Raw genomic sequence first — 16,986 nt, forward strand, 5'->3', positions numbered from 1 at the left:
GAAGGTGCAGGCTATAAAATGTTTATCGTACGTGAACAAAACATCCGATTTTCACTTGATTAATACAGTTTTCTTACAAAAAAAAATCATAGGAGTAGGACTGTGCATGCACTTCTGAAGTTGAATTTAGTTGTATGAGAATTTTCGTATGTCGAGTAACCTCTTCACTTTTGATAGGAGACTAACATGCAACAAAAAACAGATGAAAATTCATCCGACAATCTGATCGTGCGTACCAGACTTTACTAAAGGTGAAACATACAAAATCTGGAGCAGCTCTGCATGGAAATCAATCAGCTTACAGTTTTTTATTTTAAAGCTTAAGGGCCCTTTCACACGGGCGGATCAGTAATGATCCGCGCTGTGTGTCCGCAAAAGCTCAGCGGGGATCCTCCGTAAAATCCCAGCTGACTGTCCCCGCACACTGTGTCTTTCCGATCCGGCAGACGGAAGAAAAATAGGATTTTCTTCTGTCCGCAAATGCGGATCTTTGCGGAGGCGGACGATTACGGGTGTCAGCGGATGGTCATCCGCTGACACCCGTAATCACATAGGGACCAATGTATGTCCCATTTTCATCCGCAACGGACAGATGAAAATGCGGACATACGGTCCGCACGTGTGAAAGGGACCTTATTGCACAAGCTGCAGTTAGAAGTTGATTGGTTACCACGCACAGTTGCACCAGATTTTGCACTCTCCAGTATTGGTAAATCAACCTCAAAGTGTATCCAATGCCAGACAGTTTTTTTGTTTTTTTAATTATCAGCCCAGTACACATATCATAAAACAACTTGCAACTTACAAGTCCTAAAATATTTGTTTTGGAGTGTCTCTTGTTTTAATATAAGCCATTATGTCATTTATTATTAAATATTACATTAAATAAAAAAAGTGGCTCAAAAAAACCTACATTTGAAACACTAGCTTAGGCCGGATTCACACCTATGCATTTTTAGTGCATTTTGCAGATTTGCACTACAGTCCATTTAACATGGTTTCCAATTTGACACGTTCTGTAGTGCCAATTAGCAATGTTGTAAAAAGCACTAAAAATGCATAGGTATGAATCAGGCCTTCGTTAACAGACAGTTTTTCCAGTTTTATAAATGTGTACAAATACTAAATCAGTGACTTGAAAAATTGTGAAAATGTACATCAAATGTTAATTCTAATCTAAGTTTAATTGAGTGTATACAAGCAAGGATAAAAAAAAATCTGCTTTATTTGAGACCAGTTACTGTAATTTAGGTAAAGGGAAAAGTGTGCTTCTATTCAGACATTTAAAGTCAGGGACATTTTTAGAGGTTCTTAATAAAATGCAGGAAAGCTGTTTTATAATTGCATGTTAACAAAAGACAGCATTTGATGCTTAGGATTTGTGGTACAGGCAGGTACTGCAGTGACAAGCTGTATGGTTTTCAATCTTCACGTCCTTTACCGTAACCTGGAAAATAAATATAAAATTCTGAAGCAAATAACAAAACAAGTACAAGTGGAACTTTAATACAATTTTACATATGGTTCACACTTAGTGATCAATGGGATATTGCTGTTGATCATAGGCGTGTGCAAGGGGTGTGCCAGGTGTGCCTGGGCACACCCTTATCCTGGGGTTAGCAACCTGTCAATGGTGGGAAGGTGACAGGTAAACCGCAATCCTTCCTTGCTGACCCTCGGAACCTGGACAGGAGAGGTGGCGGGGTGGAATTTAGTGGAACCAATCTGTAGTTTCCTTCTGCAGCAGCTGAAAGTTGACTTCTCCTCCTCTCCCTTTTGTCAACATTCAGCTGCCACAGGAGGAAAATGTATGGGATAGGTACTAATATATGCCACCCTCTTTTGCCTGTTCCTCTTCCTTCTGTTGCCCGGGTTCCCAATGTGCTCCCCTGTTCCTCCTTTCTCCTATTATTTCAGGATGGAGAGCAGGGAAGAGGCTGGTAAATATGTCAAATTCATATGTGTTAGAGCTTTGGGGTGCACACCCTTATGCAATAAGCTGCGCACACCTATGCTGTTGATATATGAACATTTTGGATCTATAGACAAAACGTATTTTTTTTTCGTTTTAGAAAGAGCAAGTATTGCTTAGGAGTTGGACCCTGTGTTTTCCGTTGGGAAGACTTATCTGTCACAGAGACGCAGCAAGCAGTCAGAAATCTCTCAAAAGTAATGGGAAATCCCCTCTTAGGCCCCATACACACGAGAGGATTTATCCGCGGATACGGTCCAGCGGACCGTATCCGCGGATAAATCCTCTCGAGGATTTCAGCAGATTTCTATGCGATGGCGTGTACACACCATCGCATTGAAATCCGCGCCGAAATCCTCTGGCGATGACGTGTCGCGCCGTCGCCGCGATTATGACGCGGCGACGGGCGCGACGCTGTCAAATAAGGAATTCCACGCATGCGTCAAATCATTACGACGCGTGCGGGGAATCCCTTTGGACGGATGGATCCGGTGAGTCTGTACAGACGAGCGGATCCATCCGTGGGATCCGATTCCAGCAGATAGATATGCTGTGCATGTCGACAAATATTTATCTGCTGGAATTCGGAAATATCCGCGGATAAATATCCGCCGGAGTGTACACACCATAGAATCTATCCGCTGAAACCCATTCGATGGGATTTATCTGCGGATAGATTCTATCGTGTGTACGGGGCCTTAGACAGTTATCATCATAGAGGTGTCCCCATTTAGAGATTTACCCTCACCTCATGTTCCAGAGACAGTGTACATTTCTGGATTTCTCGTTACTTTCTGTTACAGTGAGAATGGTTACCAATACAAATAGAGAGGGTTAATCCCCCACGTGAAGAGCAATAAAAACCTTATTCTATCCAAAAAACAACCAGAAATTAGGCTTTTGATACACTTTAAACTTTGATACACTTTAAAGAGTAACTTCACTTTTGTTGAGAAAAAAACATTCACCTCTAGGTGATCTATGTACATTTCAAGGATTTTAACAAACTTTGCTGCAAATTTCTACCTTTTGTTTTTATTATTTGTGACCATGTGCTCTGTAAGTCTGTATGGGAGTGGTTTCATAATATCAATAAGTTGCTGCACTTGCAGGGCTCGAATTAGGAAGATTGCAGGGTCTGCATGCCTTTAGGTGTGATTTCTTATTGGGAGTATCATACCAAAAACCTGATGGAGGACTCAACCTAAGCAAGTTGGGCTGGAGAAGGACCGCTTTCACGTAATAGTGTCACAGGGAAGCTGGATGGGAGCTATCTCTGGATATTGTGAGTAAGGCCTTTTGCCTAGAGTTACAGATGTGCTTGTGCAGTTTATCATTTTAACCACTTAACCCCCGGACCATATTGCTGGTCAAAGACCAGAGCACTTTTTGCGATTCGACACTGCGTCGCTTTAACTGACAATTGCGCGGTCATGCGACGTGGCTCCCAAACAAAATTGGCGTCCTTTTTACCCCACAAATAGAGCTTTTTTTTGGTGGTATTTGATCACCTCTGCGGTTTTTGAATATTTTTTACTTTTTGCTATAGAAAATATCCCCCAAAAATATATAAAAAAAATTTTTTTCCTCGGTTTAGGCCGATGCGTATTCTTCTACATATTCTTCATAAAAAAAAATTGCAATAAGCGTTTATTGATTGGTTTGCGCAAAAGTTATAGCGTTTACAAAATAGGGGGTATTTTTATGGCATTTTTATTAATATTTTTTTTTTTACTAGTAATGGCGGTGATCCGCGTTTTTTTTCCGGTACTGCGACATTATGGCGGACACTTCGGACACTTTTGACACATTTTTGGGACCATTGGCATTTTTATAGCGATCAGTGCTATAAAAATGCATTGGATTACTATAAAAAGTGAAGGGGTTAACACTAGGGGGCGGGGAAGGGGTTAAGTATGTTCCCTGGGTGTGTTCTAACTGTAGGGGGGGTGGACTCACTAGGGGAAATGACTGATCACTGTTCATACATTGTATGAACAGACGGTCAGGCATTTCTCCCCTGACAGGACAGGGAGCTGTGTGTTTACACACACAGCTCCCGGTTCTCACTCTGTAATGAGCGATCGTGGGTGCCCGGCGGTGATCGCGACCGCCGGGCACGCGCGCGGGAGTCAGGAGCGAGTGGGCCTATTGGCTGCTGGGAGAGATGATGTAGATCTACGTGATCTCGCCCAGCAGAGCCGTCCTGCAGCCGTAAAACTGCGGCGGCTGGTCGGCAAGCAGTTAAAGAGAGTGCTCCTAATCTCATCTTGCTACCTGTATAAAACACCTGTCCACAGAAGCAATCAATCTGATTCCAATCTCTCCACCATGACCAAGATCAAAGAGCTGTACAAGGATGTCAGGGACAAGATTGTAGACCTACACAAGGCTGGAATGAGCTACAGAACCGTCGCCAAGCAGCTTGGTGAGAGGATGACAACAGTTGGTGCAATTATTTGCAAATTGGAAGAAATACAAAATAACTATCAGTCTCCCTCAGTCTGCGGCTCCATACAAGATCTCACCTTGTGGAGTTTCAATGATCATGGGAATGGTGAGGAATCAGCCCAGAACTACACAAGAGAATTTTGTCAATGATGTCAATGCAGCTGGGACCATGGTCACCAAGAAAACAATTGGTAACACACTACGTTGTGAAGGACTGAAATCCTGCAGCGCCCGCAAGGTCCTCCTGCTCAAGAAATCACATGCACAGGCCCGTCTGAATTTTGCTAATGAACATCTAAATGATTCAGAGGAGAACTGGGTGAAAGTGTTGTGGTCAGATGGGACCAAAATCTATCTCTTTGGCATCAACCCAACTCTCCATGTTTAGAGGAGGAGGAAAGCTGCCTATGACCCCAAAAACACTATCCCCACCGTCAAACATAGAGTTGGAAGCATTATGCTTTGGGGGTGTTTTTCTGCTAAGAGGACAGGACAATTTCACTGCATCAAAGGGACGATAGACAGGGCCATGTACTGTCAAATCTTGGGAGATAACCTCCTTTCCTCAGCCAGGGCATTGGAAATGGGTCGTGCATGGGTCTTCCAGCATGACAATGGCCCAAAACACATGGCCAAGGCAACAAAGGAGTGGCTCAAGGAGAAGCACATTAAGGTCAGGAGTGGCCTAGCCAGCCTCCAGACCTTAATCCCAAATATGTGGAGGGAGCTAAAGGTCTGTTCTGTCCACCATATATCTATGCTGATTACCTGTTTCTGTGTTGTTCTGTTTATTTGATTTACTGTATGTGTAGTTGAGGAAGTTGTTAGTAAGCAAGGAATTCTGGGTAAAATCTTCACAGGAAGTGAAGCAGCCACCATTCTTTGAGAAGATACTGCAGGAAGCAAGACAGGTATTTCTCAATCTATCGCCATCACCCCTTAGAGAACTTAAAAAGTATGTTTTTACTATCTCATCTTATATTGTAGATCGTTGTTTCTGTAATGTATGCTGTAATGTATGCAATATTGTACTTATTGAGGTCAATTTCTGTTATTTTGTAGTTTCACCTGGCTTGTTTTAATAAAACTGAGATCAAAGAAATATGGTATCTGAAATGTATGGAACAAGTAGGTTTAGCTATATGTCCTTAAGACAGAACATGAGTTACTAAACGTCAGTCTTGAAACCTTTATGACTTGGACGGGATCTGCAAAGAGCAGTGGGACAAAATCCCTCCGGAGATGTATGCAAACCTGGTGGCCAACTACAAGAAACGTCTGAAGCCTTGTACACATGACCGAGAAACTCGACGGGCGAAACACATCGTTTTGCTCGTCGAGTTCCTTGTTAGGCTGTCGAGGAACTCAGCAAGCCAAATTTCTCCATTCCCGTCGAGGAAAAAGAAGACAGGCTCTCTTTTTGGCTCGATGGGATCCTCGACAGTTTCCTCGTCGAAAAGTGTACACACGACCGGTTTCCTTGGCAAAAAAAAAACACAGCAAGTTTCTTGCTGTTTTTTGCCGAGAAACTCGGTCGTGTGTACGAGGCCTGACCACTGTGATTGCCAACAAGGGTTTTGCAACCAATAACTAAGTCATGTTTTGCAAAGGAGTCAAATACTTATTTCACTCATTAAAGTGCAAATCAATTTATAACTTTTTTGAAATGTGTTTTTCTGGATATTTTTGTTATTCTGTTAACATAAACTGACCACTAAAATTATAGACTGATCATTTCATTATCAGTGGGCAAACGTACAAAATCAGCAGGGGATCAAGTACTTTTTTCCCTCAATGTATGCTATATTTTTTTTTGTATGTGCTATTTTTTTTCCAATGAAAGTGGAGTTAGCCTTTTATGCCTTGTTTCCACTGAACGGAACGGTTCGGGTCAGTATGTTTGGAACGGTTTAGAATGGACCGGTCTATTCTCGTGAGTGTTTCCACTGCAAATTGTAACGTCGGGACCATACAGGATTTAGAAAAAATGCCTAGCGCGTCCACCAATCAGTGAGATGTATTTGTAGGTCCGCCCTAATGGTTCCATTTCTATGGCCCCACATCTGAAGCAGGACCCAGAATGGTCCGGTACGGTTCGCTTTTATGGCACGCTTTCATAATGGAAACACCCAAAATAGCGTACCGAACCGATTGCAGATAGTAGATAAAAAAAATAAAGTAGGAATTTAAACATATTGCCCTACTTTTTATATATATATATATATATATATATATATATATATATATATATATATATATATATATATATATATACAGGGCTTTTTTTCAGGGGGAACTTGGGGGAACTCAGTTCCACCACCTCTGGCTCTAACCCTTTGGTGCCTGCTCACTACAATCACTTGTAAACACAGAAGTCTGGTTTCTGCGTTTACAAGCAACAGCTCTGCACTCTGTGTGTAACCCCCTGAACTCTGCACTCTGTATGTAATGCAATCCTGGTATTTAATGCCCCTTTAAGACCCTTCTACTGTTTGTGAAATCTAAACGGGTCGTGGTTGAGTTCCTGCACCTATTTTCGGAGAAAAAAAGCTCTGTATATATATATGTATATATATATATATATATATATATACATATATATATATATATATATATATACATATACATATATATATATATATATATATATATATATATATATATATATATATATATATATATATATATATATATAAATTAGTCCTTAAACTGTTTATATAAAATTGTCAAAGCTGATATCTGACTGCCAAAGATACTTTTCTTTAAACTTGACAGGTGTTGCCAACAGCTAATTTTTCTCTAGAGACAAATGCTATTGAGAGTGTTTTAGCAGCTGCACAAATTGTTTTGTGGATGGCCTGCCACCCTTTAAAAGATATTTACTGCATTTGCTTTGTTTAAATCCCACCATGCATACTATATGCATAAGGGCGTATTCTGTTCCTATGTTTGCATAGGTTTCCATCCTACAACCATACTATTATTTCAGTGTAGTCTTCTCCAGGCCAGTAAACACTTTGGGATTGATTTACTAAAACTGAAGAGTGCATAATCTGGTGCAGCTCTGCATAGAAACCAATCAGCTTCCAGGTTTTTATGTCAAAGCTTAATTAAACAAACTAAAGTTAGAAGCTGATTAGCTACAATGCACAGCTGCACCAGATTTTGAACTCTCCAGTTTTAGTAAATCAACCCTGATGTAATATATTGAGACTATTTTCATGAAAAACAGAAACAAACATTTATATCCACAGGCTCATTGAAGAGCTCTTATAATTATTTAATACAGGAAATACATGACAAATATTCAGATCCAATTAAAGGGGTTGTAAAGGTTTGTTTTTTATTTTCTAAATAGGTTCCTTTAAGCTAGTGCATTGTTGGTTCACTTAACTTTTCCTTCGATTTCCCTTCTAAATGTTTTTTTTTCTTTGTCTGAATTTCTCACTTCCTGTTCCTCCTCAGTAAGCTGTTCTGGCTGGCCAACCCCCAGCCAGAACGGCTCGGATTATGGGGGCAAGTTTACTGAGGAGAAACAGGAAGTGAGAAATTCAGACAAAGAAAAAAAACATTTAGAAGGAAAAACGAAGGAAAAGGTAAGTGGACCAACAATGCACTAGCTTAAAGGAACCTATTTAGAAAATAAATAACAAACCTTTACAACCCCTTTAAATGATTACAAACCAGCACCTTCTTTCTGAAGTAGCATATTTATTTATTCAACTAAATCCTATCTTATTTTAAAAATGTAACACTTTACTCTGTTTCCTTCCACCAACTTTAGCCAGACTTCATTTAAAAACATTTTCCAAGATGTCCATTAATTTCCACATTGTTGTATTCCATAACTATTACATTTGTTGAAAATTTTGTAATAACATAACTGTGAAGGTTTTAATTTACACATTGTTATGAAGAATAAGAAGTAAAGCAGTTAAAAAGTAGGTCTTTTTATCTAAAGCTGGAGATTTGAGTGCATATTCTCAGGAAGCTCAAACAAACCTAGGGCAGGTTTCTATATTAAGTTATTTGGCTGGTGAGTTTGCCAGGAGCTAGATTTTCAAGTTCACCAGATGGATCAGTGAGTTCTCTATTTCATTACTGAAAACATCAAAATGTTAGAAAGCTAACCTGGTTAGAATTGTCACTGGTTTACCTTTGTTGATTATTATTGATTTAAATGGTAATTAAAATAATTATAAAATATTAATATTATGCGTCTCAACCTGATAATTAGATCTGTATAAACAGTAAGTTATGGCAGGGCTCAAAATTTCAAGTCCTGAGCTACTAGCCAGGCCTCAAGGGTTACTCGCCACCAGTTGCCCAACCCAGCCTGCCCCGCCCCTAATTTCGCCCCTTAACACGCCCTCACAAATTATCTCATGAAATGACACTTAAATGTTTTATGCAGAATTAAGTTATAAAAATAAATATTAACAACAACTGTATCCATGCCCACCAATGCAGGCAGCCTGTGTCCACCAAATGCAGCCTGTGTCCACCAAATGCAGCCTGTGTCCACCAAATGCAGCCTGTGTTCACCATGCAGCCTATGTCCACCAAATACAGCCTGTGTTCACCATGCAGCCTGTGTCCACCATGCAGCCTGTGTCCACCATGAAAATTTTGGCTTGACATTACTATACAGCAGCCCTCAAAATGTCCACCAAATGCAGCCTGTGTTCACCATGCAGCCTATGTCCACCAAATGCAGCCTGTGTCCACACAATGCAGCCTGTGTTCACCATGCAGCCTATGTCCACCAAATGCAGCCTGTGTCCATCAAATGCAGCCTGTGTTCACCATGCAGCCTGTGTTCACCATGCAGCCTGTGTTCACCACATGTAGCCTGTGTTTACCACATGCAGCCTGTGTCCACCATGCAGCCTGTGTTCGCCAAATGCTGCCTGTTTCCACCATTCAGCCTGTGTCCACTATGCAGCCTGTGTCCACTATGCAGCCTGTGTCCACTATGCAGCCTACCTGTGCAGGGGAGGAGAGGAACTTATATTGGACGGGTGATCTGTCTATCAAAGTCCCGGGACCAGAAGGCGGGGCTGGATCTGACAGTGAGCGTCAGGGAACACGGCAATTAAAAAAGGAAACTGTTATCGCTGTGTTCCCCGCACTGCGCTCTAAACATCCGGGTGGCTCTCTCTCTCTTCCCCCTCTGCGATCACTGGGAGAAGGAGTCCCATTCCACACAGGCTGCCAGCGGTGCTCACCCCCCGGCTCCCAGGCAACCCTTCCTTGTTAGCCCTCAAAATCCACTCGCAAAATGCAAGCAGGCGAGTGGATTTTTTGAGGGCTGAGTTATGGTATATGGTTACACTGTTTCTGCAATTCACGGTATTCCTTGTTGAACTGTGAAATTAATCTCAGTCTAGAGAGGTGGTTGTCATCACTGCCCTAGACATTTTCAGATAACTGTGTACAGAAAGTTGTTGGAGGTTTCTGAAGTACATATGACTATTCAGCTAACTAAGCATATTTTATTCTTAGAATGATACCATCTGACAACATATGTCCAGTTTTAACAGTTCATCACTGTTCCCCTGTCTCCATCGTCATGTGAATGTCTAAGCCCAACTTGGTCACACATAAGCCCTTTGACCTAGCATTGAGTCTGATTAAGGTATCCATAGCAACAATCATCCATGTATAGGAAACAGTGCAATTGACCAAAGCAGGTTTCCAGCATACCCTTAATGGCTCTGATTGTTTTGTTTTTCATAGAAAATCAATGACTCTTTAACAATGTTAAACAATTTTTGCAACACATCTGGGCAGTAAATAACAATAGATATGACCCAGCCACACTACTGCCCCACTTCTTTACCATAACTACCCATGAAAACCTGTGTTGGCAGTGAGTAGGTGCATTATTACAGCATGTGCATGTATGTGTTTGTTCATGTGCATTCCTATAGGTATAACTATTTTTTGTGGATGCAGTGTTACACAGGCGACTAATTTAAAGTAGAACACCATTTACTACATAGGCATGCCAGGAATGCCATCAAAGCCCAATTCCAGTCAGAACTTTATTTTTATTGTTGGCTAGAGTGGAGAAGTGTTAAAGAAAAAAAGAAAACTCTGTAAAGTTTCTCAATAGATTTCTAATCACTTGTCAAATTATTATTATCAAACTGTTGATGGTTGTCATAAACAATTAAAGGGGTTGTAAAGGTTTGTTTTTTATTTTCTATATAGGTTCCTTTAAGCTAGTGCATTGTTGGTTCACTTCCTTTTTCCTTCAAAATGTTTTTCTTTCTTTGTCTGAATTTCTCACAGGAGGAACAGGAAGTGAGAAATTCAGACAAAGAAAAAAAAACATTTAGAAGGGAAATTGAAGGAAAAGGTAAGTGAACCAACAATGCACTAGCTTAAAGGAACCTATTTAGAAAATAAAAAATGAACCTTTACAACCCCTTTAAGGGTGAAGAGAAATTGCCCTAACGTAGCCACAAATAGCAATTTTTTGAAGATGCACTGCCATGTTTTTATTGCTTTTCTGTATCTCTATTGGGAGGGACACAGAGAAAAGAAGGGGTTGGACTTTTGGCCTGCACAAGTTAAAACAAGATCAACAGCTTCAAGTAAAATATTTTGAATACATGTGAATTTCTTACTCTGTATTGAGTCTTTGCCACACAGCACTTAGCTTCAGAGGTAATGTTCTTTGGCACCAACATTGTCTTCTTTGATCTCATTGGGGTAGGGTATGCCCTAGAATAGCAGCATCCACTGCACTGATAAATTCGACCTATTCCCATGTTAGAAAAACGCAGGTTTTCCTTCAGTCTGCATTCAGGGCAACCTGATAAATAAAACAAACAAACTCTGATATTCTTGATTGATACATAAAAGTGAAGTTCTGACACTTTCTCAAAAACATATTTTACATATATTACTATCATACACTGCAACTAGTCAACTGCGTATTTCAGCAAAGCAATAGGGATTTCAATGCAAATCCACTCTGCATGTTACTTTGAAGTCCCTGTATGCTACATGCAAAACCAGTTTCCAGCTGTACTTTAACAAATAGGCTGGTCCCAGGGCAAGTGACATTAAATCAATCATCTCTGGAATACTGTTACATCATTAAGGCCAGCCTGAGACTCCAGTTTGTATATTATTAATAGTCAGTGACATCAGTATATGGCACAACGCTTTTCCCAGCTGTCACAAAAAACTTTAATATCCTTCCCCTACAAAAAATAAATAAATTAGTCACTCTATACAGCTTTAACAAACTTACTAATCATCCACTGCATAGAACTTCAACTTGACTGATAATTTTTATGTAGCTTTTAAACAAAAGGTGACTGTTCTTAGGGATTTTTTTCATGATATGCCCACTTCAAATTGTGGTTTGTGACAAGTTTACTTCAATGCTAATCCCACAGTTTAAGCTATATTACAACTCTAAAACTTAAATTGCTAACAAAGAAGTATCTTTTAGATGTAAACATCCTTACCTGGAGTCGAAAAATTATCATCGGGAAAGGTATAGAGGACATGCATACAGACTGACAAAAAGATCAGTGCAAGTGCTATGCATTTTCCATAACAATCCATAGTGTGTCTGAAATAAAAGACAAGTATTTTCATTAGTTAAAATAATTTAAAATGTTTTGACATGTTATTGTACACGGGTGAGGTGTCTTATTCTAATTTGGCGCACTGTGCCTGAAATATGTCATACTGCATTAACATTATCCATTTCAAATGCATAGTCGTCTACACAATTACCATTAAGAAATGTTTGGCATCAAGCCTGTATTAAATACATTTCCTATTTTTTTAGAGCATTGTTTAACCTATTAAGGACTAATCATTGGGGATATACCAATATATAAATAAATGAATGGCAAAGCTTTTAAAATGTACTCAGTATTCTGGTTTTGTATATAAAGGAATGACACTTATGGGAATATATTTATAACATATATTAACTGTCACACAAATGAAAATACTGCTGTTTGTTGGCAATGTCACACATATGCTGATCTCACCCTTTCACTATTGGTTCCTTGGGAATCACTGTTAAATAATATTGTTTATTAAGGAAATGCATTGTTTGTTAGGAAATGCAGGGCCAAGGGACAGAAAATGTGCGTAGGTTTTATATACAGTATATGCACACAGTACACAACATTTCACAACTTCTTCTAACTAGCCTGCATTAACTGTCCTTTGCCTAAATTATGTCGAATTGTAATGCAAACATGGCTGAGTTGTAATAAATGTAAAAGCTGTAAACAAAATCATCTGTCATTAATATTCTCCAGATCGACTAGATGTCCTAAACCTAGCAGAATTTAGTATGACTACCATGCCATATTGTATCCTGGGTTACACCAATATACAACTTCTAGTAAGTACATTGGGTTACTGGCTCCAGGAAGCTTATTGGCAGTTAGTGGTTTTATTATGGGGATTGATTATGTGTTTTCATTCTCTTTGTCTGTGTTTTGTGGGGAATTATAAGTTGTTATATTTATTTTTCTTATACATATTGTTCGGTAGTGCAGCCCATTGTTGCATTGAAGGATTATTTGCTTATTGAAAGCATTGCTCTCTTTTATGATTAAACACTTACCGATGCTGATTCTTTTGTTTTTTTATGGCATACACTGCTAAGAGGTATCGGTTTTATCAATGTAGAATTGAATTACATTCAATTATTCATTGTTACATTGTTACATTATTACATTGTTTTTAAGCTTTCACCAATATAAATATAAACCCACACACATTCAATCCATTAACACCAAAGATCTGATTATTTTCTTTAACCTTGCCATATTGTTAGTCTTTCTCTGCAGAAATCACTGTTAAAGTTAAAGTTAAAATTTAAAACAAACATATCCACCCGGGAAATTCCAATAATGCTCCAAAATGTACTCGAATGTTGTGCAAAAAAAATATTCTTATTTTAGTCTTATAGCTAGTATTGTCAAGTGAAAGAAACGGCACTTCATTCTTCGTCACACTCCAGCATACACCTAAAATGACTTGAAAAGATTCCTTTGCATATTTTCATATAAATACTATATCAACCAGGTACTGGGTACATTTTTACATTATTTGTCGAAGAAAGCAATTCTATATCAAGTCTCACTTTATGCCATAAGTACAAAAAAAAAACATTAGTTACTGTATGTATTTGCTTCCAAAGCTTATGTTCGGGATAATAGGGGCATTTTATCTGAAAAAGCAAATAAGTGCAATGCCAGGTAAAAAAATATTTAACAACTAAGTGTATTTAAAATCGCAACATGCCTATTTTCTCCTAGGAGTATATTATTTCCCTTGAAAAAGAGTTGGCTGCCACCTAGTGCATGAAAAGCAGTGCAGGCTCTGTTGGTATTCATGCAATGTTTTTTTTTTTTTTTTTCGTACGGCCAAATGTAATTGGCATTAAAGCATTCCATGCTTCCAGGTATACAAAAATGTGACTACTGGCAACGTTTAGGATTATTACAGCAGTGACCTTTTTAACCACATGGAAAAAAACTGTAAAAAAACAGCAGACCATTATGCATTTAATTATTCAGTAGGTATTGTTACGGCAGAATTGTCCCTGCATACAACTTAATTACGGAGTTTTTGTTTAAAAGTGGAATGGCAAAGACTGATCGGTGAGCGTTGACTTTTAAACACTTTTGCTTAGTGTTAGAGCCGACAGGCAGACCAGAATGGTTAGTGAAAGTAGATATGTGTCCCTAGATGTATGACACTTCAAAGAACTAACAATTCTTTTTTCACAATTTGTGTAGTCTACTTTTGCATACTTGGCTGTTGCGCAAACTAGTTATAAGTTTGTTAAATCCTTCAAAAAGTTAAATAAAAATACATAATTTTTATTACAAAATGAGCAGCTTTAACATTATCTACTAGGTCCATTAGGTTAAATAGATACTATAACATCATTACACCATCACAGGGTTGTACTAGTAGTAGCTTTAGAAAGTGCCATGTCCTGAATAGTATAGGAGAAAATTGGATGGAAAACATGGATTTTTAGGCACCAGATTGAATTAACATAAATACTTCTATTTGTTTTTCAGGAATTTATGTATTTTATTCATAAAACCAAAAGTAAAATAAGTAATCAGATCCGGCTACTAGTGTGATCAAGCGACCCAGACCATTAGGTTGAATAGACTGGTACATGTTGTGTTGTAAATGATGAAGTTAGAAGAAACACACATGCTTTAGGGCTCATTTGTTTAATCCTCAGGTCACATAACAGGTCTGAAGCAGTTATATCACAGTGAAGGGGAACATGTGAAGTTTTCCTGACCCAGGAATAGTGAGGGTCAGAGCAGGACCGCTGCTTCTGTAATACTCAGACCGCTTTCCCCCAGTAAAAAATCAAAGCTATTTCAAGGAATCTCAGATCAGGAGAGAGCTTAGAAAAATGTGTACACAGTACAAGTAAAGGGTCCATAACAGTTGGATCACATATTGAATATGCTCACCCTAGCTAGACTCATTACATTAAAATCATTACAGATGTCCAAAAGATTGAAATTTTACATTTTATACTTAAAAAAAATATTTAGGCAAGGCAATTGAGAGTTACATTTTTAATGATTAAATGATAAGTTTGCGCAATTAATCTTACCCAACATTTTTTAATTAACCAAACCAGCATAGCTAACATAGCATTTTTCACACAAAAGAGTATGAAAGACTCTATTACCTTTATCCTGCAATACAGGGAATGACTGCGTGGTTTGATGATCCCTTGATGTTAGTCTGAACGTCTGGGGTAGTTATTGACTTTTCACTTTCTCTTTTTATACCAGTTGCATCTATAGCGTGGGATTTAGCAGCTAAGCCAGGGATCAACTTTATGTCTGCTGGCTGTAGAGCAGCTCTTTATCTAATTACTTTTATATCTACTTAATCGTTTCATGTTTTTAAAATTCATTTCAGACGCACCTCTTGCCAAGCTGCCAGTGTGTCAAGTTAACATCAATAAGAACAACTCAAAATTAATTTCTAAATTTTCTGCTCACAGATAGTCTCAATGTTAAAATGTTCTAGTTCCGGAAGCTTATATAGTTACATAGTTAATTAGGTTGAATAATACTCATCTGGCATATTGCAAACTCCAGGAGTTTTGGTGCAGAAAAGAGGCAAACAATTTGAGACCAGTTTTTCCTTACAAAGAAAAAAGCATTTTTTAATGACCCCACAAATGCAATCAGATCATTTCTTTGCATCAAACTATTTTATCCTTTTATAATTACAACTGTATTAGTTATAAGAAAATATATTTTTTTTATTTTCTCTTAACTCCTTAGGCAACTAACTGTACAAAAAATCATTATTTTTTTTATCTCTGGGTGTATTCATACAAATAAATTAGACAACCACTAAGGTATAGAGTTGAGCGGACACCTGGATGTTCGGGTTCGAACCCGAACTTTAAAAAAAAAGTTCGGGTTCGGGAACCCGAACCCCGAACCCCGTTGTAGTCAATGGGACACCGACTTTTAGAAAAAAAATCCGCGGAGGTCCCCGCAAATTCAATAACCAGACCCTTTAGGTCTGGTATGGATATTAAGGGGAACCCCGCCGTCAATTTAAAAAAAAAATTACGTGCGGTTCCCCCTAAATATCCATAACCAGACCCTTCAGGTCTGGTATGGATATTAAGGGGAACCCCACCGTCAATTTAAAACAAAAATGGCGTGCGGTTCCCCCTAAATATCCATAACCAGACCCGTTATCCGAGCACGTTGACCTGGCCGGCCGCAGAAAAGAGGGGGGGACAGAGTGCGGCCCCCCTCTCCTGAACCGCACCAGGCCACATGCCCTCAACATGGGGAGGATGTCCCCATGTTGATGGGGACAAGGGTCTCATCCCCACAACCCTTGCCCGGTGGTTGTGGGGGTATGCGGGCGGGAGGTTTATCAGAATCTGGAAGACCCCTTTAACAGGGGACCCCCAGATCCTGCCCCCCCCCTAAGTGAATTGGTAATGGGGTACATTGTACCCCTAACATTTCGTCCGGGATCCAGAGCACAGCATCGCCGGTCGCCTGTGTCCACCGGAGACAGCCCGGCGAATGATGCTGCTGAAGCTATGACAATTCTTATATACCCCTACCATTTCACGAAGGAAGTGTAAAGTCTTGTAAAAAAAAACACACTGACACCGTAGAATAAAGTCCTTTATTAATAAAAAAAAAAAAAAAAAAACTCCAGCGGTGATAATCCACTCGTTCCCGGCTTCCTGTGTTGTCCTGATCCTGCGACGGCTGCGGGTGATCTCCAGCAATGAGAAGATCCTGCGTCGGGTGATCTCTGCTCCAGCGATGAGAAGATCCATCCATCCAGCGCAGCAGCATCCCCGACCTCCTCTCACCGCTGGACACAGCCCAGCGAATGAGCGGCTGAAGCTGTGACATTACTTATATAGAGGAGGCAGGGCCACCCGTGACGTGACCCCGCCCCATCTGATGTACCCTCTGCTACGTCACTGGGTAAGCCCAGGGTCTTTCCTCTTCCTGGTCCTAGTTAATATACAAGCACGC

At 39.5% G+C, this 16,986-nt stretch overlaps 1 protein-coding gene across 1 annotated transcript; it reads right to left on the minus strand.

Moving 5' to 3' along the window:
• Positions 1–1,165: 1,165 nt before the first annotated feature.
• Positions 1,166–15,230, minus strand: CGA (glycoprotein hormones, alpha polypeptide). Its single transcript, XM_040350068.1, has 4 exons — positions 15,144–15,230; positions 11,911–12,017; positions 11,059–11,246; positions 1,166–1,447 (listed from the first exon to the last, which is right to left on the minus strand). Exons 2-4 carry the CDS (start codon positions 12,008–12,010, stop codon positions 1,373–1,375), a joined length of 363 nt encoding a protein of 120 aa, XP_040206002.1. The 5' UTR covers positions 12,011–12,017; positions 15,144–15,230; the 3' UTR covers positions 1,166–1,372.
• Between the last annotated feature and the right edge of the window lie 1,756 nt (positions 15,231–16,986).

The sequence above is a fragment of the Rana temporaria genome, chromosome 4 (genome assembly GCF_905171775.1).
Source record: "Rana temporaria chromosome 4, aRanTem1.1, whole genome shotgun sequence".
Taxonomy (NCBI): Eukaryota; Metazoa; Chordata; class Amphibia; order Anura; family Ranidae; genus Rana; species Rana temporaria.

What these genes read in the sequence shown, in the direction of transcription:
- CGA (XM_040350068.1), bottom strand. Translation starts at nt 12,010, where the DNA reads ATGGATTGTTATGGAAAATGCATAGCACTTGCACTGATCTTTTTGTCA. An exon ending in TGATAATTTTTCGACTCCAG is followed by an intron (nt 11,247 to 11,910) that starts GTAAGGATGTTT and finishes TTTATTTATCAG; the next exon opens with GTTGCCCTGAATGCAGACTG. An exon ending in TGGCAAAGACTCAATACAGA is followed by an intron (nt 1,448 to 11,058) that starts GTAAGAAATTCA and finishes TTTATTTTCCAG; the next exon opens with GTTACGGTAAAGGACGTGAA.